The sequence below is a fragment of the Accipiter gentilis genome, chromosome 30, assembly GCF_929443795.1.
Source record: "Accipiter gentilis chromosome 30, bAccGen1.1, whole genome shotgun sequence".
In the NCBI taxonomy this organism is placed as follows: domain Eukaryota; kingdom Metazoa; phylum Chordata; class Aves; order Accipitriformes; family Accipitridae; genus Astur; species Astur gentilis.
The window spans coordinates 7,457,371-7,481,525 of record NC_064909.1 but is presented as its reverse complement, the minus strand read 5'-3'; the positions used below and the strand labels follow the sequence as shown (position 1 = coordinate 7,481,525).

Here is a 24,155-nt window from a genome sequence, read left to right as displayed (position 1 = left end):
TTCCTTTATAGACACATATTGCATACATGATATGAAAACCCAGTATCTTTTCCTTTAAATACGTGGGTATCAAGACACGAATCTCGCATTAACAGGATTTTTATCTTCCTCAAACTTGCTGCTATGTACACCAGGATAAGCCACTGTACAGTAAGAATGAATATCACATATTTAAATGGCTGATCCCTATGCTGATAAAACTGTTGAAAATCATCAGTCAATCAAATTAATCTTTTTTTTTTTGGGGGGGGGGGGAGGGGGGAGTATTCATCATGACAATATCATTTCCAAGTCTTACATCAAGGGAAATGATAATCCTCCATTCTTTGTGATTTTGGGGATGCTGCTTCATGTAGAACTGTAGAAGGAAAATGTACCCTAGACAGGTTTCCATTCCAGTGATTCCATTAATGATCAAATGCTTGTAAGTGGTACACAGTACCTTGAAGGACTGCAGCCAATATATAGTTCCCAGTAAGTCAGTCCTAAGGATTGAACCTAGTATGTAATGTATGATTAACCTTTGTTGTCATCAAAACATACAAAGGCAGTTCAAAACTCACTGGCATTGGTTCTAGTTTTAGATGAATAGAAAGGCTGAATCACAATTATATAAGCTGTCTTCATTTATCCCCAGTTTTATTACATTTGTATTTAATCTAATTTGTCCTAACTGTGAATGTTTCAGATCTTGAAAGAGGTACTGCCCATGAAGTATCTTATTGTATAGGGTTCAAACTGGCAATGATTAGAAATAAGCCAGCTTGTCTTCACTTGGCTTTGAAATGTTGTATTTTGAAATAGAGCACTGCACCCCATGTCTGCATAAAACATGGCCTCAAGTAAACTTCTGCTAAAACAGTTTCATCTGTTTAAAAGTATGCTTATTTTTGACTACACATATAATTCAGGCTTTTTAAAGTTTCACTAAAAAACCACTGGTCCATTGAAAATAAGATGACATATATTACTGGAAGCCAGGAACCCTATTTGCTTACTATAAAATTCTGTTTTAAGGCTACCATTAAGATCACATTACTTCAACTTGGTTTCTAAGGAAACTAAAGTCTACACACTGATAACCGTACAACAATAAAAAAGCAACACCCCAGTATCTCTCCTTAGTGGGCTTATATAGAGCAGTTTCAAAATATTTTTATTATAACTCAAATTTAAAAATACATTAGGTCATTCTGTTCACATTTTGCCATCTAAAAAGTGAACATAGGCTGTTAAAAAAAAGTATGACTTAAGATAATCTCCTTTACACAATTATTTTCATTAGATAATCTTTTTACATTGGGAAAGGATTCTTTAGCTGGAAAACACTTTATAAAGGATCAAACATTTTGCTTGTATACCACATATAGCCTGGATCTTTGAAAACTTCCTGTCCTTAATTGCTTATACAAAATGATTCATGGTGCAAATTGGTATTCACAAATTATTATGTGCATTAATTTGCATTCTTTTCTTTGTACAGGCATCTAAAGATTAGATTTACAGGTAGTGCTGAAATGCATTTTATTTCGTGTTGAAACCAAGATTGCAACATACTTTGAAATATATTCATATTCTGTATGGATTTCAAACTATTGTCACTGTGATGATGGTTTGGGCATTTTGTGGGAGGAGGGTTGTATCTCAGAGTATTGGTTTGGTTAAATACAATACATGCACAAAAGGCTAAGTTTTAAGGAGTTTTATGCAAACCAGTATTTTTCCCAAGCGTTAAAAACACCATACAAAAATCTGTAGGGCTAATTCCTTAAGTGTTTTGGGGTTTTTTTTAACTATTTTTAATGGAAAAAAAAATTGGAGCAGCGTACAAAAAAATAGCGATTTTCTCTTTGAAAATGGTTTTGATACTGTCAAAATAAACTTTTCATTAGAAGATGAAAATGTCATTTTCTTCAACAGCTGTGTTTGGATTAAAGTCTGAAATTTCAGTTTTGTCAAGGAGGAAATTTTTTGTGAGGAGAAAAAAAAAAAACATTTCAACTGACTATATATGCAGGATATATATAGGTACACATGCAGGAATACAGAGCCAGCATCTCTGCTAGTGTAAAACATCTAAGTGTCTCTGAAGTCACAACTTGCCTAACTAACATCAGCTGTGAATCTCACCTAAGAAATTTTTGCTTATCTCGTATTCACCTCGCTGTGGGGAATGCTGGAGCCGGTTTCTGAATGACATGATTCTGATATAAAAGGCATAAATATAGTAGCACAGGAACTACAGAGCTAACCTTCTGAACACCAGAACGCGTCAGTGGCAAGAAACAGAGGTATGGCTGTAACATTACTTAATAACGTAGTCTTGAAAAACTACTGAAGGAAAAGTCAAGCTTGTCTGCAAGAAGGCTACTAAAATTATTTTCAGGTCTTCAGAAAAATTGTGTTTGCAATATAATTCTCTAAGACTACTTAAGACTAAGACCACTTAAAATGATAATGATTTTTTCGGGTCTCGGGGTAGAGCCTTCAATGTACTGGTTACTGACCAACGTGGTACTTTTGAGTGAGCAATTCCAGAGATGCGTGTTCTAGGTGGTACTCATTTTACTTCTAAAGCTTTTAACAAACACATATATAAAAGTTGCTTCTACAGCACAGTAATAGTAAATGCAGTATTTCCAGGCAAGCACACCAAATTCAACAATGCTCATGACTCTGAACTTCCATGTTAATAAGAAGGCTCTCTGTTGATGTTTATTGGTACCCAAATTTCTAAAGTTGTACCTTAATATGTTATAGTATCTAACTGCACATTTCTATGTAGCAGCCTTTCAGAATTATACTGAATGATGCTGTTAAGCAAGTACTACACAAGAAATGTAGTGAACAATATTTCAGAACCTATCTTGATTCATTTTAATTTTCTAGTTACATTGGAGAATATACCATTTTGCCAAGTGCAGCTCACACTTCTATATTTTACTTTCTTTGGTATGCTCTGGGCTTTTTACAGTTGTTTTTAAAACTTCCGTTAACATGTATCCTTCAATAATAATTGCAGAGTTTAAAGGTGATGAAGTCTCATCTGACAGGGAGCAGCTACTCTTATTTTTCAGTGCTTTCTCCAGACTGTTTCAAGTGATGGAATCTTACAATTTGTCTTATGGAATCTTATAATTTGTCTTAGAGAAATTTCACTATGATATATATGTTTAATTAAATGGGAGGAAAAAAATACATGCTTATGAGTATGTAACTTCAGGTGGATGGAGTTGAACTGAATGTATGTAAAATTTGGATAGCTCCCCTACTAAGCTACCAGAAAATACATTTATCAATGCCTGATTTTTTATGCTGATCTTTATAAAGTACAACACTTGCTTCTACTAACAATTTGGTTCCAGAAAAGAAATTTAACTGTGGCTAAGGAAGTCCTTGCTACACCATTCAGAGGTGCACTTCTTGCACTTCTTTGAATTATCAAATTCAGAGCAATGACTTCAGTGGTTTTACAGAAGATTTGTGTGCTTCATCAAAGATCAGAATCAGGCCTCAAGATTTTTTTGCCCTACAGACCTATATTCTTCATCGTTCCAGAGTTACAGAACCAGCTCTACTCTGTTGCGAAGCTCAAAAGTAGTAGTGATTCTCCTTCAGTATCTAATTTGGTTATCTGAGTTAGAAGTGGAGATACTTCAGGCAAGAAGTTATCAGTGCCTCTATGGAGCATTTAAATACTGAAATCTTTGAAAAACTTCTGCTACACGTTGCTTAGAATGGTATAGGATGTAATTATGGGGATGACAGATCTCAGTGTTAAGCCTGGTTTTTGTTCTGCTTTTGTGTGGAAAGGCAAACTGAAGACCAGACTGGTCTGGTTGAGGACTTCTGAATCCTCAGTTGTTGATTTTGTTCTCTCAAATTTGAAACATCACTCCCTCTCCCTGCAAGGTGCTCAAGGCAGATGGCCATCCTTCCTGTCTGAATGGTGACGGGCTTTCTCCAGGCTGGCGAGAATGTTGTTCCATAGGACCATCCAGTCAAGGAGGACACGCGAAGGGACTTTCCACCATTCTCTTCTAAGACAAAGCTTAGCAAGTAACTACAACAGAATGCAACTTTGGTCAATTTAAAAATTCAGCAGAGAGGCTTCTACTGTACCTAGCGGATCGGAACTTGAGCTCATGGTAACATTGCACAAAGCTGTGATAAATGAAAGTGATTGGCAAGGCTAATAAAACAATGCCACTAACCACACAAATTCCTCCAAGAATCCTTCCTGGTACAGTGATGGGACACATGTCACCATAACCAACCGTGGTCATTGAGATGATCACCCACCAACAAGCAGCAGGAATGCTGGCATAATCCTTATTCTTTGTTCCCAAGTCCAGCCCATTTTCAAGAAGCTGGGAAAGTGCACTGAAAATTGCCATAGCAACACAGATAAAGACAAGTAGCATCACCATCTCTCTGTAACAACGCTTCAGAGTCAGACCAAGTGTTTGAAGGCCAATGAAATGACGAGCCAGTTTAATCACCCAAAAAATCCTCATCATTCTTAAGACCCTCAAGGTGACGCCAGCCCTCTGAAGCTGCGAATTTTCCCCTGTGAAAACTGTCATTAGAACAGAGATGTAGTAAGGAGTAATTGCCAGTAAATCAATGATGTTGAGAGGTCTTCTGACAAACTCACACTTGTTTTTGGAGACGATGAACCTCACAATGCACTCTGCAGTGAACCAGCCTATGCAGATAGCTTCAATTATCCTGTCAAAAGAAACAAAGTACAGCATTTACTTCTGTGCAAAAGCTTTAGTGGATGTTTGGGTTGTTCACAGATATTACCAAATTGACACTCAGACCTTCACAAACGACAAACAGAAAGCCATGCTATTGTTATCCTATGCACATAGCACCCGGTTTCAGCAATTAACCTCAGGATCTATTGAGGAGTTTAAACTGATCATTGCTAAAAACTCACTCACGGATCATTTTCTCTGAGTTACAGATTGCTACTGATTCTAATACTGAGCAAGTATGCCTACAAAAACTGGAACCCTACAGGAAATGCCACTGATGCCAATGTGTAACGTTATCTAGAACACCTTTTCTTGTTTGTTTTGGTTTTGTTGGTTGAGTTTTGCGGGATTTTGTTCTTTTTTTTGTTTGTTTTAAATCTGTGAGGCGTGATCCACTTGGGAATGCTAAGGACTGCAGATCAGTGAACTGGCTGGTTATGACCAACAATGTATAGAACCAGACTGCTAGACTAAAAAGGAAGTGAAGATGGAGTAGGCAGAAACCGGCTTTCGCGTTGGATAATTCATGCAACTTGGCTCTTCAGGAACCAGCCTAAACCGGTCTGACTTGCATCCCAAACAGGGGCTTACCTATAAATATATTCAGAACTTTATAGGTACTGCCAGTAAATACAGATGGTATTTTATTTTTCATCATTGGGTACACCAAGTAATAAGCTTGTGTCTTCCTATTTACCACTATGCTCTGTGTTACTGAATTTTTTCTTTTGTTTTAAACGTAATTCCACGTAAACCGTGTTGCAGCAAAAATGTCAAAGAAACCAAAGCAATAGGCAAGATCATCTTCTTGCCAAATACAAATAATGGCCTTAAGAAAAGAAATCCTGGAAGGTGACTTCAGTATCTTCTTAAACATTTTCAAGTCCCACTGCAGTGAATGAGACTTGAGAATATCTCAACTTGAAACCAGTAGAAGGTAGAAACAGAAGACAAAAATGTTGCTCTAAGATTATTTAATAACTGTTGTGCATGTAGTCTCAAATCTCCCATCTGAAAATAACCCTTTTCTTAAGAATTCAGACTGCGCTTACTTGTTTAATACAGGAGGGAGTGGGAGCTAATCTTCCCCTCTTTCCTTTGTTTATCTTTTTCACCAACAGTTTGAGCAAAGAAAAAGCCAATGACCAATGCCTTCTCATATCAACAGGTCTGAAGTCAAACTGATGCAAGATTGGGGATTTGAAAATACCACATACAACCAGAGCTTTTTTGCCCCTGCAGGGATCCTAACAAGGTAGTGTCTGTAGAAACCTAATGATTTGCAAGTAATAATCTGACTGTCATTTCAAACCTAAAATTTTGCTTCCCTAACATATCTGCATAATTTTTTACCAGTTCTGAAATCTATTGTTATTATTAAGACAATGGCCTGTTAGAAAGAAAATATTCTTCTGTAACTTCTATAATTATACTAATAGACTCTATAAACTAACTTTCATACACTAAAGTTTTATTTATTTTTTTATTAATTTCATGTTATTCATTCATTCACTTTAGTTTTATGCTAAAAAATGGGAGGAAACAGCAATGGTCAGTTGATCTAAAATTGTAAGGTACGCTGTAATTCCAGCCACAGCAAATTTAAATGAACATAAATTAATTACTTAAAGAAATGATTATTCACATAAAATCAGACCTTGTTTTTGCTGTTTCATGAATAAAAACAAAGTTCTGTAAGCAAGTGGCCTTTCTTCATAAAGGGCTTATAAAACACTTGTTCATGTTAGCACCTTTTGATGGAAAGACCTGTGAATTTCAAAAATAGCTTGCTCTTAAGAATTACGTGTTCTCTTAAAAATTAAGCTTTTGAAAGTACTAGTGTTTTTTAAATATTGACAGTGATAACTACCTCAGATGCAGATTTAATTTCTTTTAAAAAAATGCTCAGATCATGTCTTCTAAACAAGTGTCATGTACAGAATATATGAAAGTTATTGTATAATGTGGGTTATCATTCCTTTATGTTGAAAAAAATCAAGAAAAAATGTTAATGGGTAAGTTCTCTTAAATCCTTTTTATACAATGAGGAAATACCTGAAATTTTCCCTGGTAAAATCAGTGAAACAGCAAGATCATGGTAATGGACACACCGATAAAGTCTCAATGTACTTACACGTTGGCTAGTTGAGATTTCTTGTAATAATTAAAAGAATAATTATATGTGGATAGAAAGTTGCAGCCAGGAATATTCAACAATTCCAACACACTCTCTTTCATTACATTTTATGAGATTTTTCTGGTAGTGCTGCCTATACCCTGTGACATGGAGCATTTGAATGAAAAAGCAATTTGTAATTATACTAAAATTTAAAGCTTTTTCACTCGGTATTTCCTCCTGATGCCCTGATAATGTTGAAAATGTGATTCCTCCATTTTGTCACAAATTAGGCAGGTTATCTCTGAATTGAGCTTTAAGGAAGTTAGGCCCTGATTGTTGTGATTCAGTAGAAGTCTTCTTTATGAATCAACATTGATTTAGTGGTCCTGTATAACTTTGGGGAATAGTTGTACAAGTAAAAATCCATGAAATCTGATCAGTCCATTGTTTTACTCTGGCAGTTCCTAGCACAAGAGATACTGCAAATCTCTTCAGTAGGTAGGACTGAAGAAGTCTTTTATTGTAGAACGGACTTTAAGAGAGCTAAGGAACATCACTGATGCAAAAATGACAAAGCAAGATCAAGACAGTGGGGGATGCATTACTGCCACTCCATTTTATACTGCACTTCCATTTCTCCATTCTACATCTCTCCTTCTTTCTCATCAATTATACGCATCCTGGCTAGGGAGAAGATAATGAAGAAGGGTGTCTCTTATCTTTTTTTTCTTTCCTCTCCTTACTTCTTAGCCACCTGTGAAACATTTTTCATTTTTCCTGTCTTGTCACTTCTCTTTGCCTGGCTAGATGGATTTCGGCAGTCCTGGTGAATCACGTAAAAGTGCGTGCTTTGGTCAGAAGAACTAGAAACCTCTGGCCTGTTGGGAGATCTGGAGTGCTACATACTATGTTTCCACTTTCAGATCAAGTCTCCCTCTCCTTGTAGTCTTATCTTTATAGCTAACCTTGTTAATGGATAAATAACATCTAATAAGGAAAGCATTATTTAACAGTTAGTCCTCAAGAGAACTTAGAACTGGGTATGAAGGTTAAAGCCAAATAAAATGCATGCACTCAGAAGGCTAACGTTACTGTATCTTCTGTAATCAATTCTTAAAGTATTTGCTGCGTATTCACAGGACAGACTGCCTTTTATTGCCTATTCTTGGAATAATGCTGTATTAAAATCTATAACTATATAATTATATCATGAGCCTGATTTGGTAAAATGTAGTACCTATTTTACAAACTTCCATCACAGTTTTTTGGCTGTTTTTTTCCCCCCATCAGTTCAGTTTTAAAATAGCTGTTATTCAAAAAGGAGAGGGAAAATTAAAAGCAAACTCATGAAGTGTTTGCTTGAAGATTCCCCACAAAATTTATAAATAATCAGAGCAAATACTGAGTGCTAACTTTTATTCAGTTTCAGGTTATTTCTGCTCAAATTTACTGTTCATTGTCCCAGACCTAAGCACACGAAAGAGGGTTTTTCTCCTAAAATTTTAAGCCACTTGGTACTTAACAGTCTTTCAAGATTGCTCTAATGAGTCTTTTGTCCATAAATGGAAAATCAAGCCTTTGTAAGCCTCATTTCTACTGTAATCCCATCACTGTTCAATTTTCTGTTCCATCTGGTAACTTCCTTTCAGAATAAGCTATTTTATGTACAGTGAGTTAAACCACTTCAGAAATTATTTTTTCAATCACTAGCAAGACTAGTTTGTTATTACTAAAAAAAAATCATACTGTGAATGTCTTAGAATATCTCAACTTAGCATTATTCTTTGCCCCAGCATGCCAATTTGTATACTTTCAATATCCCCTGGTGAGTTGGTTGAAATCTAGCCAAAATATTCATTAGTGGCACTATTATCTATTAAGCTTGTAAATAAAACATACACATCAACGGGACACATGAGGAAAACAGACAATATGATTAAAGGCAGTATATAACAGGATTAAAGTCTGTCAGCACTGATTTGTTAAATTGTTGCTAAAGCCTATTTCCATGTAAAGCACATTAAACCTGAAAAACCTCCAAGCAGTAGCCAGAAGTATCAAATTCCTGCTCAGGAAGATTCCTAGTCATTTCAGCGAATGTCTTTTTTTTTTTTTTTTTTTTTTTAATCCTTTTGAAATCAGCAGGGTTTCTGTCTCACTACAAACTGTAGAGTAAGGGCCACAGAACAGCTAGTTTCCCTGCTTTAAAAACCTTGCTGGCTTTTTTTCCATTCTGTCCCTGCTTTGGTAGCAATAATATGTCTTGATGCATTGAAATCCGGTGCTTTATGTGGGAGGCTGTAATGACCCAGCTCTCAGGGGATACCTGGATATGAACATCTCGAGCCCTGGGGGTCCTCAGCATCTTTTCCATATGCTTGCAACACGAGCGGCACCTAGCCCTGGCGAGTTCGGTAAGGTTCTCCTGTGGCCAGGCAGCGATACATGTCTGTTCCTTCTGTTATCTCTAGTTTTCAAAAAGCTCGTGAATTCATTAGAAGAATCCACGTCTGTGTTTTTAACTTAGGCCTGTAGTTCCATTCTTTACCTTCAGCCTACTGCTTTAACTTAGCAAAAATGGGGTGTTCAGGTTAGATCTCACCCAGGAAAGAAGTTCTTACTTTTTTTGAACAGCTGTTGGACATGAGCATTCAGGTGTTCTGAAATTCCACCACCATAAAGGAACAGTGATTTTTGTGTGTTTAAAATTCAAATGCAACTTTTTAAGCTGATGTTTTGCAGAGATGAAAAAAAGCCCACTGGCATCTGTTGAGAGATGCTGTTTGGAGAAGTTACTGTGTTTATTTGCTTTTGCTTAAGAACACAGCAATCATATAGGCTTGATAACCAAGTGATTCTTTCAGTACAAATGGAATGATGATTAGTAAGTGGAAAAGGGGCAACAGTCTCTCCCTTGTGCTAACAAGCTACTCATATTTAGCATTAGAAAAATAGTTTAAAGGCAGGTAGATAGAACTGTGCTGGCAGTAAGTCAAGCAGCTTCAAATGACTTCCTATTACAGGCTTGAGAAGCTCTCCCCAAAAGATTATCCTTACGATCAGCGAGTGGACAGGTCCGTGATGAGACGCTCGCAGTATGCATCTGTTGGCACAGTTCAGAGGCAAGCGAAGAGGACTTGAAATTGCCAGAAGCAACAGAAGGGGAGACAGGTGTCCCTGCTGTCTGCTCCTAAACTGTGCAAATCTGATGCAAATCTTTAGCTCTGATAAGTGAAACGTGCCAAGGCAGGGAAGAGAGCAAAAATCTTAAAATCCGAGAAATTTAGTAACTCATCCCTCAGCCCGAGAACGGACCTGAGGAAGGCAATCCCCCTGCAAATCAGGGAATTATATTGTCAGTGTCTGTAAGATCTGTGAAATTCAGAGGTCAGATTCCCCATCCCTCTCTCCTTAAAAAGGCTTACTTACTCCTGGAGTTCTCTGTTGCCCTCTAAAGGGTATTTACTCCACAGGATCAGAAATAGCTGTAGGCTGCTCACCCTTGAGAGTGTGGTCACCATGATAAGTCATAACAACATAATGGTTTCTGAGAAAAGTTTGGTGGACTCAATTCCTCTTCTGGTGAAGAGGTGTTCATACAAGAAAAATAAACACAGCTGGTATTAGCTGGCAGCTGCAGCAACCCCCCACTGCAAACCTCATTAAAGAGGCTGATTTTGTAAATTACAGGGTTGGTGACCCCCTCACTTCTAAAGATGATGTCGAGGCAAGCTGGAGACACGCTGCTAGAGCTGCTCTTCCTACAGCTGCCAAAGCGGTTCTGGGGATGGTTACTACAGTTCCGTTACAGAAATAATCCATGTGGCACCTTTCTGAACTGTAACGTAACATCAAGGGAAGGACAGGGGAGTTTATTAATAAGCATGTGAGAGACTAAAAGTGTCAAAGAAGTTGCTGAATTTCATGAGGTAGTTCTCACCTCTTCTAAGCAGTGGCTTATGCTGATCTGAATAGTCAGTTACATCCAACATCTACAGCCTAAGGACTTCTGGATAAGCCCATTCAATTTTCATTTCTAAAACTTTTCAAAGTATGTTTTTAGAATAATGTAAAGTCTTCATAGTAGTAATTACAGTGCCATGCGAGTCAAAACTCGCGTACAGCATTAATGTCACAATTTCTCTTGACAACAACAACAAAAAATTATTGTATTATCATGTTGGATAAAATTTCTTTATTTCAGTGAGGAACCTTGGTTAATAAACAAAAGACAGAATTTGGCTTCAAACTTTTAAATGTATCAGAAACTAGTGGCCAGATTTTTAAAAGCCTTCTCACCTAAGATAGACAGTATTGCCAGAGTATGCAATCCCAGACACTCCTCTGTGATTTCTGTGGGCAGATTTTCAAATAAGCCACTTAGCTACTTAGGTTTTGAAAACCTAACAATTTTTAAATGAAATAACTACAAACAAAAGAAACTATAAACAAATAAAGGGAAATAAAGTCAGATGACAACTCGGCATGTTAGGTCAAATCCTATGGCATGTATAAGTAGTTGTAACCAAACCGGATCACTCACTTAAAAGCAACTGTAGCTCACACCTTTTTTTCCAGGCATAACAGGCTTTTTAGTCATGATGCAGCATACGCAATACGTGAGAGAACTCCTGTGAGAGAACAAGGTCACCTCAGCAGGTGACCAGCTGTGGACAGAAAGGAACACATTTCTATCCGTTTTCCATGTGTTTGCCATTAAATTGCTATCAGTTCCTGTGCAGTGAGAGCACACAGGTTAAGTCACACGTGAAATGAACCAGCCTGTATCAGTGTTGATATGTGACAGCCTTTTGCAAGAAGATGGTTAGAAACTGTTCAGCCGCAACTTTTACAGTTAACTCTCTTTTTTTTTTTTTTGTTGCAATTTCACAGAGTACTACAAGGAGTACTGAAGAAACTCACCCTACCATAGATAGTGGTCCTTCTGGTTTTAAAAGTAGCCTTCACTGCCCTGTGAAGAGCTTGGCTACTGTAGCATACAAGTATTTAGGACCTTATCCTTCAAACACTTGGTATACAGAATGCAATTGTTCAGAAGAGTAAAATTATGCATGTACGTAATACGCACATGTTCTTGAAAACAAAGGTACTATGAAAGAAAAACTACACGTCGTATGCCTCGTTCCCCTGCAAGTTGAACTCTTTCAGTAAGAGAAAAATTGTTGTTGACTCCCACACCGTGAAGATGTGAACAAAGATATGACCGATGTCCTTAACGCTGTGGTGGTGTTGCATCTATTTTCCTGTGTCTATGGGGGGTATCTAAGCAATTCGCTGCCTTACAGTAAGATCACCCAGAGCATCCACCCTTTGAAATAACCTTGGCAAAGCCTAAGTAAGGCTTTTTAACTGGGAGAACCTGTAAGAGCAACTTTTGACATATCTGAATCTAAGCAGGAATCAACAGCTTCCCAATCTGTATCTGCTTTCTTTTTGTTCATACAATTAATTCTTTGGCTCAGGTACAGTGAGAAATACAGGTGCAGTTCTCCATTAAGCTAATGGAAACTATGAAAATACTTTCCAGGGAATTAATTTGGCTACTAAGATATAATACATCACATTCCAATTAACTCTGTGGTAAAAGATGATGATTTCATAACAGCAAGGCTGCAATTTCTCTGTAGGACCCCTTTAGCAGCAAAAAGCTGAAAACTTTTTGTTGAATATCCTGTCTGTTTTAAAAGACGGGAGAAGGTAGCGAATACAAGAAACGTTTACTTCTTTCTTGATAGGTCAGTCTTATTTACGGGAGAAATCCTACCAGAGTGGTCTTGATTCTGTTCTCTAGGGAACAGGGGGGAGAGAGAGGAGAGAGCAATGATCCTGAAGTCAGCAGAGTTGCATCGATGTAACCCTGAGCCGAGGTCGCCGAGAAGATGACAAAGGGTTTGTTCTTACTAGTGAGGCTCGGGACCGAGCCTTATACCCCACGCCCTGGTTTCTGCGACTGTTTTGCGCCGTTTAGTGTGCTTACACGCCTTTTATCTAGAGGAAATGTAAACATCTGTTACATTCATACAGTGGGGTGCTTATACGGAGCCTTGGCAAGAGCTTACTGCGCAGCCTGATCATCTCTGCCCCCCCCCCCCCCCCCCCCCAGAGAATCTGAGATGGAAAGAGGAACGGGGGTAAGGCTTTTCCCACACGCGAGATTTTACAAGAGCGAGCCGTAACAGGCAGGGCACCTGCTCCGGCCGAAGGACCTGTATGAATACAGGCGGAGTACCTGCGGGATCGCGCTCTTCCCACAGGGTTTGCCTTCCCTTCTTTTCCACCACCGTAAGGCCCGATATGATCTTCCCGGTGCCCGATCCCGTCTGCGTGGCTGAGGAGCCCCGAGGCTCCTAAAAGGGGGCACATAAGAGCTCCCGGGTCCTGCGCAGACGGAGGGAGCCTTACGCAGAAGGGGAGCCGCGCTCCGATGGCACCTGCTTCGCCGTCCGCCCGCCCCAGACCGCAGCCTGCGGGGCCGGCCCCGGGCTGCCCGCAGCGCGGCTGCCGCCCGCGCCCCGGGGCGGCGGCCCTGCCCGCCGCCGGGCTCCGCTCCCGCGGCCGTCCCCTCCGCGCGGAGCCGCCGGGCGCGGCGGAGCGGCGCCCGCTCGCCCGCGACACCCCCGCACCCCCCGCACCCCCCCCGGGTCCCCGGTTCAGGGCCAGGGTTTTAAGGCGCGCGGGCGATCGCCGGCGGCGGCCGCGGCTACGGACCGTCGGGACGAGGGGCAGGACACACCGGACGGGACACACGGGGACCGGACAGCGGGAAAATAAAGGATCCTCCTACCCTGAGGGCTCCCTCACTGACTCTGCCGTGTACCTGCTCTGCTCCTCCACGCTGCGGTTCTCCGGCACCCGCCACTCGGGCAGGGTGCTGGCGCACAGCACCACCATGGACACGATGACGAAGAGGATGGAGACGGTGGCCAGGACCTGGGCGGCCACGGAAGACGTGGGCTCCTCGAAAGTCCTCCTCATCCTCTCCAGCCACTTCCCGCCCTCGGCTCCCGCCGGCCGCCGGCCCTTGCCCTCGGGGCCGCCGGCCGGCTCCCCCGGCGGCTCCTCCGCCGCGTAGTAGGTGCACGTCTCGGACATGCGGTCGTCGAGGCGGCGCTGGCAGCAGTAGTCGAGGTGGGAGCCCTCCAGCCCCCAGTAGATCATCTCGTTGTAGAAGGAGAGCTCGCACATGTGCGGCACGAAGCGCAGGTGGCCGTGCCGCACGTAGAGCATGATGAAGCCGAAGGCCTCCGAGTGCCGGTCGAAGAAGTACTCGTTCCGCTCCCGGTCGTAGTCGTCGCACACCTCCAGCACGTCCTGCTCCGAGAGGCAGCCGTGCAGGCGGCTCACCCGCCGCAGCGGGAAATCCTTCAGCACCTCCCGGGAGAAGGAGTACCGGGTGCCCCCGACGTTCAACACCACCGAGGGGCCGCGGCCAAAGTTCATGGCTTGGGCGGCGCGGAGGAGGGGAAGGGCGGGCAGGGCAGGGCAGGGCAGGACGGCGAGGCGAGGCGAGGCGAGGCGGGGGGCAGCGCGGCCGGCGGAGGCTGCCCCGGCTCCGGCTCTTGCTCGCACCGCTGCCGGCTCCCGCTTGGCGACGGGGCGGGCGGGGAGGGACGGAGCGGGGGGGGAGGGAGGGAGGGAAGGCGGGAGAGGCGCCGCCGCGGGCGCCCCAGCGGCCGCGCGGGAGACGGGGCGCGGCGGAGGCTGCGCGCCCCCCCCCCCCTCCCCCCCGGGCCGTGCCGCCGCTCGCAGGTGCGGCCGCGGCCTCAGCGCCGGCGGGAGGGCTCCTCCGCGGGGCCCCGCCGGGGCCGGGGCGCGGCCGCGGGCACGGCGGGGCCGGGGAGCTCCGCGCCCGGCGCCGCTCCGCTCCGCCGGGGCCGGCTGGCAGGCGAGCGGGAGGCGGCGCGGCGGCGGCGGCGGGGTGGGGACCCGCCTCCTCCCCCGCCCGCGCACATGGAGCGGAGCAGCGCAGCGCAGCGCCGGGCGTCCAGGCCCCGACCCCTCGGGGACCCCTCCGGGCCGAGGGCTTCGGCTGCAGCGGGGAACAGCACCGTCCTCGCCAGCCCCGCGAAGCGGCACTTGGGCGAAGTTGTCCACCAAAGCCAAAGAACGCTTCGGGGGCGCTCCCCCCGCCCCCCGAAAAAAAAAAAAAAAAAAAAAAAAAGCTGGAAGTGAAGCGCTTGAGCAGGACGCCACCCGCTCTGTGTTGAAGGCAGCCGGCTGCCAGCGCCCGTCGCTCCCGTCTCGTCCTTTCGCCGCGGCCCTTCCCTCCTGCCGGGCGGCCCCGACCCCGGGCGCGGCGGGCGGCGTGGGGCAGCGGCTGGCTGCAGCGGCCAGGCGTTCTGCGAAACGGGGGTTTCCTTTCAGAGACACCCCCCACCCCGTGCCCATCTGGACGAGGAGACACTTCTGGTTTTCCTCCCCGCATAGTGTGTGGACCGCAGGAAGGGTCAGGCGCCTTAGGTAGAGCCTTCGCCGCTGCTTCTGCCCACCTCAGTCTCGGGTCTGTACCCCGGCAGTTTCCCACGTTCTTGTGGCCTACGCCCGTCTACAACATTAAAACGCTCAGCAGCTGGTACGACCCTGTCTGCTCTCTAAAGCTCTGTTTTCATCTAGTTGCATTTTGGACAGGGAGTTCTTCATTTCCACTACCGATTTTTTTTTAATTTTTTATTTAGTTTTTTTTACCCGAATATGACAGTTCTCCAGGCTGAGGTATTTTCTAGGCTTATTAACATCTGGAGCATCGTGGGGTAAAATCAGCCAAGATAACAGCCCTCCCTTTCAGTGAGGCGCTTCCAGTTGCGAATGTGCCTCCAGTTGTCAGGGGAAAGGGCGGGTGAGTATATCCTTTCGGAACCAATGCCAAAGATTTGTCGCTCAAGCGCTGTCTCTGTGGAAAGGCATCCAGGTTAAACCAGTGTTTTACCACCCCCGTTCTTTGTCGCTCTAGATCTATGTACTTGTCTTTACGGTTTGGGTTTGGGGGTTTTTGTTGTTATTCTTGTTGCTGCCATGTTACTTTCTCAGCTGAGATTTGCAAGGCACGATTAGATGTATCAGAACAAATGGACAGTCATCCAACTGTGTCCTAAAAATTGTTGGTTTAAAGGAGAATGCGATTAAGCGCTTCTATTTTTAACCCTGTTTCTCATCTTCTAAAAAATACTTCGAGAGAGATTCGAATAAATGTCCCCGTTACCACTAAGAGAATTCCGCAAGCCCTGCTATGGCTGTTATACGGTGTCTCCACTAGAGGTCACGGTTAGTCATTTTTCTCTGTTCATTTACCGAGCTGACGAGAAACCCACGCAAACTCCAATTACAAAATGTAGTAAAGTATACACACCAGCGTGTTGCTCCACAGTAAGGTCATTTTTGATCTCTGTTGAGTTATGCCGGTGTCTGTTTTCACGCAGCTGGGAAGGTTTTTCCTCCCAGCAGCTGTGTTCAGTTAATGTATCTTGGCCGCCTGATAATTTTATAAGCAACAAACGCTATTTTAAACCTCTTCACCTTTCTTTGATGTGTATGCTTCTGCATTTCATTCTTTCAGGAACAACTACTAGAATATCTGTTAAAAAAAAAAAAGAATAGCAAAACCTGACTAGAAGTCTGATAGTGATGATGAGTTATCCAGGTGCTTCTGGCTTTGCTTCCTGCCCCATACGTTTTATCCGCCTTCATTCCTCATAGGGAGCTGGCAGAGGAAGAGAGGAGAGTACAAATAACGTGGCCTGAAGACATGTATTTACTAACTGTACAGAAATATAGGTTGGAGTGTACATCATTTCAAGATGAACAAAGCTTTACGTGCTGTGTTGTGAAGCTGCATGGCAGAATGGGTGAAGTGCTGGGTTGACCAAGACTTTAAAGTGCATCGCTTGATGAAGCTTTGGAGGTTGATTTGATGCCTATTTCTGGTTTTCAGTTTATTTTAAATATAGAGTACAATGATCTCCTCCTTCAGAATAACACTGTCAGACATTCAATGTAGGCAAAGCTAACCTGACGACAGCAAGGTTTTCCTCTGTAGTCTGGCAGGTTCAAGTTTAGTTTTTTTAGTTATAATTACTGACTTTCAATTGAGGAGATTTGAGGAGATTCACTTGAGGAGCAAGCTGGTGTCAATAGCTGTAAACAACACCTTTGCACACCAGGTTTGTGACTTTCCAGTAAATAGTCTGATTTTTGGCATTTTGAGATTGGTGTCCCTATTGCAGTTGTGAAATAGGTGGTTTATAGTAAATTCAGGGTAACTCACATTGTTTCATGGAAACTACTCAAAATTCACAAGTGTCAGTTCAGTGGTTGTTGTCACATATCTGTCTTATTTTCCAGGCAACTTCAGCGAGTGTGATGGTTTTTTTGTTGGTGTTGAATTTTGTGACTGGAAGTCTTAAGAAATTTGAAAAAATAGGATGGAGAGCATGAAAGAGACAAAACACTTAAGACTTTCTGTGACCGTAAGCAAAACACTTAGTAACGTATTAAGAAAAAGATCTTTCTAAAGGCTATTGTGGGGAAAAAAAGTGTGCTTGGAAGTTCCAGCTGTCCTGATTTGAAAGATGGTACCTAATTAGTAAAAAACAGGTGAGCCAATAAATCCATTTAAATAGGTCAACGTAGAAATTAGTAAAGAGTATTCAACCTATATGTTAAATGGTAAAGTATGAAACGTAAAGTGAATCTCTAGAAGCGCTGAGCTGGCTAATAATCTAAAATATAATGAAGATCTCTTTCAAGTAGTTGAGTTCAGGTGGTTGGGGGGGTTGGGTTGGTTTTGGTTTGGGCTGGGTTTTTATGATCTGGAGATACGTGCTGGGATGTTGAATCAAGGCAATTGCCCTTTTCCTGGTATTATAGTTATTATCTTTTGCTGCCCAGGAGGAACTTCGCAATTAATAGTCGTTATGTAAAAATAGCTTTCTTTGTGTCAACATTTGTTTTCATGGCTTGCACTATGCTATTGCATCCTCGGGATATTTAATGAACTTGAAATATTTTCTCCAGTTTCCAAATCTTTCTGGGCCCGTGCTGAGACCATTGCTTTGTGTTTTGAGTGCAGCTCTAGAAAAGAGATTCTGTACTTGCGTTTTGTATGTGCTATATTTTGATGGCAGGCATTTTTCGTAACTTGGGATGAGATTCTGTTCCTGCTGAGGTAGCTACTGAGTGCTGTTGACTTCAGCACAAGCAAAACTGGCTTTTGGTGGGCTGTCTTCTCTCAGGAATCTCGGTTAGTTTTATGCCCACAACATGTAGGAACTCTAGCTGTGGAGCAGGTTGCCATGATGATAGACCTGTACACACGGAACAAAAAGATCTTCCTGGCCAGGGAGTACAGTATGTAACACGTAAAATTGTGGGGGGAAAAAACCCAATGCTTTTTGGTATTAAACATGCTGCATTTGGCCGTATCTATCTTAATTACCTGAAGAGACAATACCTAAAGACTAGAACAAATGCTTCAAAAAGTTCTGCGTGCACATATGGACTATGGTTTGCATTTATCTTTAGTTTAGGAAGAATGGTTTCAAATAGATGGTTTTTTCTTTACTCAAACTTCTCTGCAACAAAGCCCCTCTACTTCAGTGTGATTTGGGGGCTACGTAGAAAACCTTTCAGGAGATGAGCCTATTACCACATATAATTGCCAAACAAACAGTCTAATGACAGATGCGGTGTGGATTGTCAGTGGCACCTGACATAAGAGTACAAGTTCCCTTGTCACTGAGGCACTTATAAAAATCTGAATAATTTTGAATATGAATGTTTCTAAAAGTGGATGAATGACATTTAGTAGGGAGCTGGGTATTCACATGTATATACATGTGCACAGAATACAATCTGTAGTTGACATTTATAATTAGACTAACTTATTTCATGAAACATGTTAACACTTTGGGAAATTTGGCTGTGAAGAATTAAGATTTGATACTAGAGACTTGATGTATTTATAGGTCAGACTGCGAGGTTTTTTAATGTGAGAGACAACAACTGCCTTCTCTGTTATCCTTCATCTCCATATTGAGAAAATCCCAGCAAAACTTCTTGTACCTGTTGCTGGGCTAATTACTGAAAGCTATTAAATTTCAATGATCATTGAATGAAATGAAGCCCTCTTGGACAGAGATGGGTACTAGCTGGCGTAAACCAGTTTTTTACATCTGAACTCCAGGCAGGCAAAGTACAGAGAGAAGGACATTGCTTGCCTGAGGAAGGTGATTAGGAGACTTGCTAATGGGGAATTCAAAGGCATGAATGTATTCTCACAGGAGCGTACAAGACAGGAACGTGCTTTCACACCAGTGAGGTCCTTTTCTAAATGCCTACCGAGGGGAGGGGAAACTATCTGCAAAGATGGAGGGAAATACTGGGATTTGGAGAAGCTGTGTGGGGGTGAATCCAAAGTATGCTCTCAAAAGAGGAAGAAAGCCAGGCCAGACAAATGCATATAAACACTATTTTGTGACAATCTTACTTTTTTTTTTTTTTTTTGCATTAGCTAACATAAAGAGTTACTGTTGTGCATTTTTGTAGGGGTTGGTTTGGTTTGTGGGTGTTTTTTTCTGCTTGCATCCTCAGCAAAAGCTATGAGCTCAGCTGACTTGCCTAAACATACATGCGTTAGTGCCGCTTGAGATGCCCTCCATTTTCGCTGTTCCCCACCTGCTGCTCCAGTCGTGCATAAGCCTTCTGTGTCCTGTCCACCAGCCCCCGTGGGTGTCCTGGATGCCGTACAGGGGACGCTTCATGCCTGTGTTTAGGCAACTGAATTGAACCCTAGGCATCTGTCATGCCTCGTTGAAGAACAGGACTGGAAACTTGGAAGTTGTGTTGGCTGGGACTTGGGTCAGGTGCCCTCGTGAGTCACCCGTGGTCTTTGGGAAGGGAATTCTGACAGCTGGGACTCTGAAATTCCGTTGCTGGGGACTTCCGCAGAGCTACTGAAAGCAGCACACATCGCTCTGCCTGCTCATTTAGAGGAGGTGGTAAGCCTGGAGGTCTAATTAGGTGAGACTTAACCACAGTGAGTCAGTGTCCTGCAAGTAGGGGTTTTAGAGGATTTGTGGAAAAAATATTCTAAAGAGAAGTTTCTGGAAATATTGATTCATTTCTTCTATTCCTTAATGAGAAATAGTATACTTTTCCATTTTAGGTATCTAAGCTCTCCGGGGAAAGAAAGGAGAGTTAGAAGCTCTGTCTTGCTATTACACTGCTCTAAGCTTCACACTTCGGAAGAAATTAAGTTAAATAAGGCATTTTTTAAAAAACCCTTTCACTTGTTTCCTGATGAATAGAGGAAATATTTCCTTTTTAAATACTGCTCTTCTCAAATGCTGCATTGTTAACTCCTGACCACTCGATTGTACTAAACGACAATAAATGGTGCAGAATCAGGTCTTGTATAACACTCGAGCATACAAAATTCAGTCCCTTTGACCCCTTACATGCAGATTTTTATTTCTAAAAAGAACTGTTCATCTTTTTCATCTAATCCCACATGTTCTTCCAGAAGTCCCAGAAACTCTTCCTGTTGACTATACTGGTTTATAAGAATGATCGAGCTTGCTAACTTAGATAAAATTTTGCATGACTATTTAAAACTTAAAGATGGTGCTCAGGTTCTTAAAATATTAAATCTGAAGTCAAATACTCATCCAGTTAACATAAATAAACCCATAGTGTCTTGTGTTCTGTTCCCAAAGAAACCCTTTCATTCTTGGTGAAAATGAGATCAGACCTCTCTGTAAAAATCCTCTTTTCCCAAGCCTCTCGCAGCACTCTCCAGCGCTGCGTGCTTGTATCCTTCCGTAGGACGTAGGCAGACCTGGTTCTGCAGTGCAACGAGGTGTTAAAACCTCTGCGTTAAAACCTTTGCGTTATCGGAGCTTCAGGAACAACTGGAGCATAGCTCCGTTACCATTACAGGGAAGCCAGTCAAGCCGCTCCAGCCTGAGTTTACTGTGTAGGATGTTAAACGGTAGCTTGCTCTTCGTGGCTGTGCAGGACTAAGCGAAAGATCTCTCAGTACTTTCTGTAACTTATTGGAGAGGACTCTGGCTTCTAGCAAAAAGGTGATATTAAACGGGGTTGCATGTAAGCAATTGTATACAGGTCTGCCCAGGTGCCCACATTTAAGCAAATTACATAGATGTTTCCCAAGCTCACTGCTGTACCACTGGCATAAGTTGGTACCTGCTTCCAGGAGGAGTGGTAACTTCTCACCCCTTACATCAAGTGATTCCTTCCCAAATCACACAAGAGGCTGGATTATGTGCCGGAATTGGAAGTTAAAGTGACCACACCGTTGTCTCCACTACATAGCTAGAAACGTCTCATAGCCAGAATGAGTCTGTCTTCCTCTGCCTTCATTTTACGAAGGTATAATATTCCTTGTGATGATATTTTTCAACTATGACTTCAAGATGTAACCAGTGATGGTCTGGATCAGGTACAAATGCTTGCAACAACGATCCACCACAACGATCTGGTGGATTGATCACGTCTTAGCAAAATATCTGAGAATCTGGTTCTTGATATTAAAAATATGTTCTCCTGCAGTTGTTTTATTTCTTTCACACTGTAAAAATATACATTTGTGTACAGTTTTTATGCTGTGTTGTTCTCTGGTATAAATTACTGTAGCTTGATTTTCTGCAAGTACTGATTTCATGATTTTTCTTTTTAATACATACTTTTGCCTGTTTCAACACACTTATGTCTCTATGCTAGCAACTGCAGATCCTACCTATGTGCAGACCTGCCCCCCTTTTAAGTCAAGTGTCACTGAAGTCACAGTTCCTGAGTCACTTCTTGGAAAGCTGCAATATGTTCACTAATTGTTCTTTTCTTGCTAATTACAGGAGGGGAAGGTGAACTCCCCACACTCCCCTTGGGGAGGGAGGAGCAGGAATCAGGGCAGGAGCGGTTTGCTAGTGGTATCCCTCTATAATGTGTGCCAAATCCATAATGAAATTGCAGTTGAAAAAGATGCATTCCTTTGCCATCACTGGGCGCGTTAGGAAGTGCAGCTGGTGGACTTTGCAGTGCTCAGAAACTGCTGCGTTGTGCTGAAATCAAAGGGCAAGTGGGCCACCGGCATTGCTGTAATGGCCATTACCTCTCTGACTCAGCTGCTGATGTACCTGCAGGATGTAAAGCTAATCAAGTGACATTAGCCATTTAGACATCCCCTAATTTCCCTGCTTCCCATTGTGATAAACTGTGGAACCGAACTGCTGAGGCTGGAGTGACTTGACACAACTTTGCCATCAAGTTAGGACTGACTCTAGCCTGGATATAGCAGAAAACCAGAATGTCACAATATTGATGACAAACCAGATCTTTCCTGGAAATGATAGCTAAGAAACAAATTATTAGTGCTGTCTGCAGAGCTATGCAAATTTATTCTGATAAATATCTTTGTTAAATTTTTGACTGGGTATGACTGGGTAAAATTTTGCATGTTAAACTGCCCAGGTAGGTTTACAGATGTGCCTTTCAACTGCAAGAGCCAGAATAAAAGAGATCGCTCATTTCAGATTCTAAATAATGTTTTCTTTTGATCCATGGGAGTTTGTTTTGTGGGTTTTTTTTCTTGTTTTTTTTTTTTTTTTTTTTTTTTTTTTTTTTTTTTAACTATTGCACAAACAAGGTGGGAGACATCAGTAACCTTGAAATCATAGCAAGAAGAAATTTGTACATGTCTTTTTAGAAAAGCTTAATATCATTTCATGAGACACACTGTGTTGTGTTGCACTTGAATGAGTACGGTATTTCCCTGGTTCTCAATCACAGAAGCTTGTTCTGAAGGCTCCTACCCTTAGCAGAAAATTTCTGCCCATAGACTGCAGCATTCAGCTGGAGGAGCTTCCTTCTGTTTGGGGGTTTGGACTTTTTATTATTTATTTATTTATTTATCTTTATTTGGTGTTGTAGTCTTATGCTGAAGACCACAAAACATTACATTAGGATCATGTTGCTGCCTTAATTTTCTGAAGAGTATTGTTATCAGATCATCAAGACATTTTTCCCTCAGCAGGTTTAAATGTGACTCTCTCTCTTCTCTCCTTTTTAGAAATTTCATCTGTTTAAACATTTGTGCTGCCAAACAGCTTTCAAACTGGGAACAGACATCTCATGTTTGCAGTGCCTTGTTTGTTTGGTTTCTTTTCTCCTACAGTTATATCTTTAATTCACCAATTTATATCACTGGTTTTCTGTGTCGTCTACCTAATAGTTTTTGTAATTCACATGTTAAAAATTATTTTTCTTCAAAAGAGAAGAATGGGGAAAATAAGCTTTAAAAAAACCACCAACCGCCCCCCCACCCCACCCCCAAAACCCCCAAAACAAAAGAGCCCTCCAAATAAACCCCCTAAACCCCAAATACTGATTAAAACATAGGCTTGAAATCCTGTGATTTTGTTTTCCAGGAGCCATACCGGGAGCCCTACTTTTGAGTGTCCTACTCAGCAAGCCATACATTCATCCTCTCTCTTTCTCTCTTCTTAGCCCCAAGCATCTTGTGCCTCTTTTCACAAAGAGGATGGTGAGGAGTTCCCCGCTCAGCCTGGGCCGTGGTCACCCATTCAAAGATGCGTACAGTTGCCATGGCATGGGTCCCAGCAGAAATTAGGGATGTGCCAGAGCCTGGTGCTCTCTCTTATTATTTGCAGAGATTTTCTGGAAAGTATTCCTTACAATCTCCTCATCTCTCAAGTTCAACGTTTCAGTGACTTCACAGAACATGAAAAATACTCGGTCACTGCCAAATATGTAGTTGGATTGTCTACTCCGACAGCTGATTTTTACGGTCTCATACACTTCTGTTATCCCCCAAGAGGAAGTCCTTGAAAGCCATGAGAAAGACAAGCTTCTGGAACGGTGAGTCCTAACCCCACAGTTCTCGGCAGGTTTGTGGGAGTGAGCCTGTTGAGGTTTACCAGTATTCCTCCTCCCGGTGTGCTGGGGAGCTCTGGCAGACCAGTTACCAACCTGAAGTGTGCAGTTTCCCATCCCGTAGTGGGAGCAGAGCAGATAGATGCGCAGCTTTCCTTTCGTGGGGTTAGGCCTTAAAGATTCTATCTATTGCTGAATTTTGTAATCAGGTAACCAAGTTCTCTTGCCTTCCCCAAGACTGTGATTCCTCTGGATTGGCTCAACGGTATCAATAGAGTTATTCTGAATTTACGTTGGTGTGACTGAGAGTTAATTATGGCTCAGTATTTCTGGGTCTTTGTAGGCAA

At 42.4% G+C, this 24,155-nt stretch overlaps 1 protein-coding gene across 2 annotated transcripts; it reads right to left on the bottom strand.

The window, feature by feature from the left end:
- Positions 1-256: 256 nt before the first annotated feature.
- Positions 257-14,389, bottom strand: KCNG3 (potassium voltage-gated channel modifier subfamily G member 3). 2 transcript variants are annotated; one of them, XM_049833916.1, is made up of 2 exons: positions 13,688-14,389; positions 257-4,731 (listed from the first exon to the last, which is right to left on the bottom strand). In XM_049833916.1, the coding sequence occupies exons 1-2, from the start codon at positions 14,341-14,343 to the stop codon at positions 4,086-4,088; spliced, it is 1,302 nt and encodes a 433-aa protein (XP_049689873.1). In that variant the 5' UTR covers positions 14,344-14,389; the 3' UTR covers positions 257-4,085. The 2 variants fall into 2 exon arrangements, with proteins under 2 accessions (XP_049689873.1, XP_049689874.1); XM_049833917.1 differs by having other exon boundaries at positions 13,721-14,389.
- Positions 14,390-24,155: the final 9,766 nt, after the last annotated feature.

Excerpts from the sequence above, each read along its gene's own strand:
- KCNG3 (XM_049833916.1), bottom strand. The coding sequence starts at position 14,343 with ATGAACTTTGGCCGCGGCCCCTCGGTGGTGTTGAACGTCGGGGGCACC. Across the intron at positions 4,732-13,687 it reads TCAGTGAGGGAGCCCTCAGG|GATAATTGAAGCTATCTGCA; the intron begins GTAGGAGGATCC and ends TTCTTTTGACAG.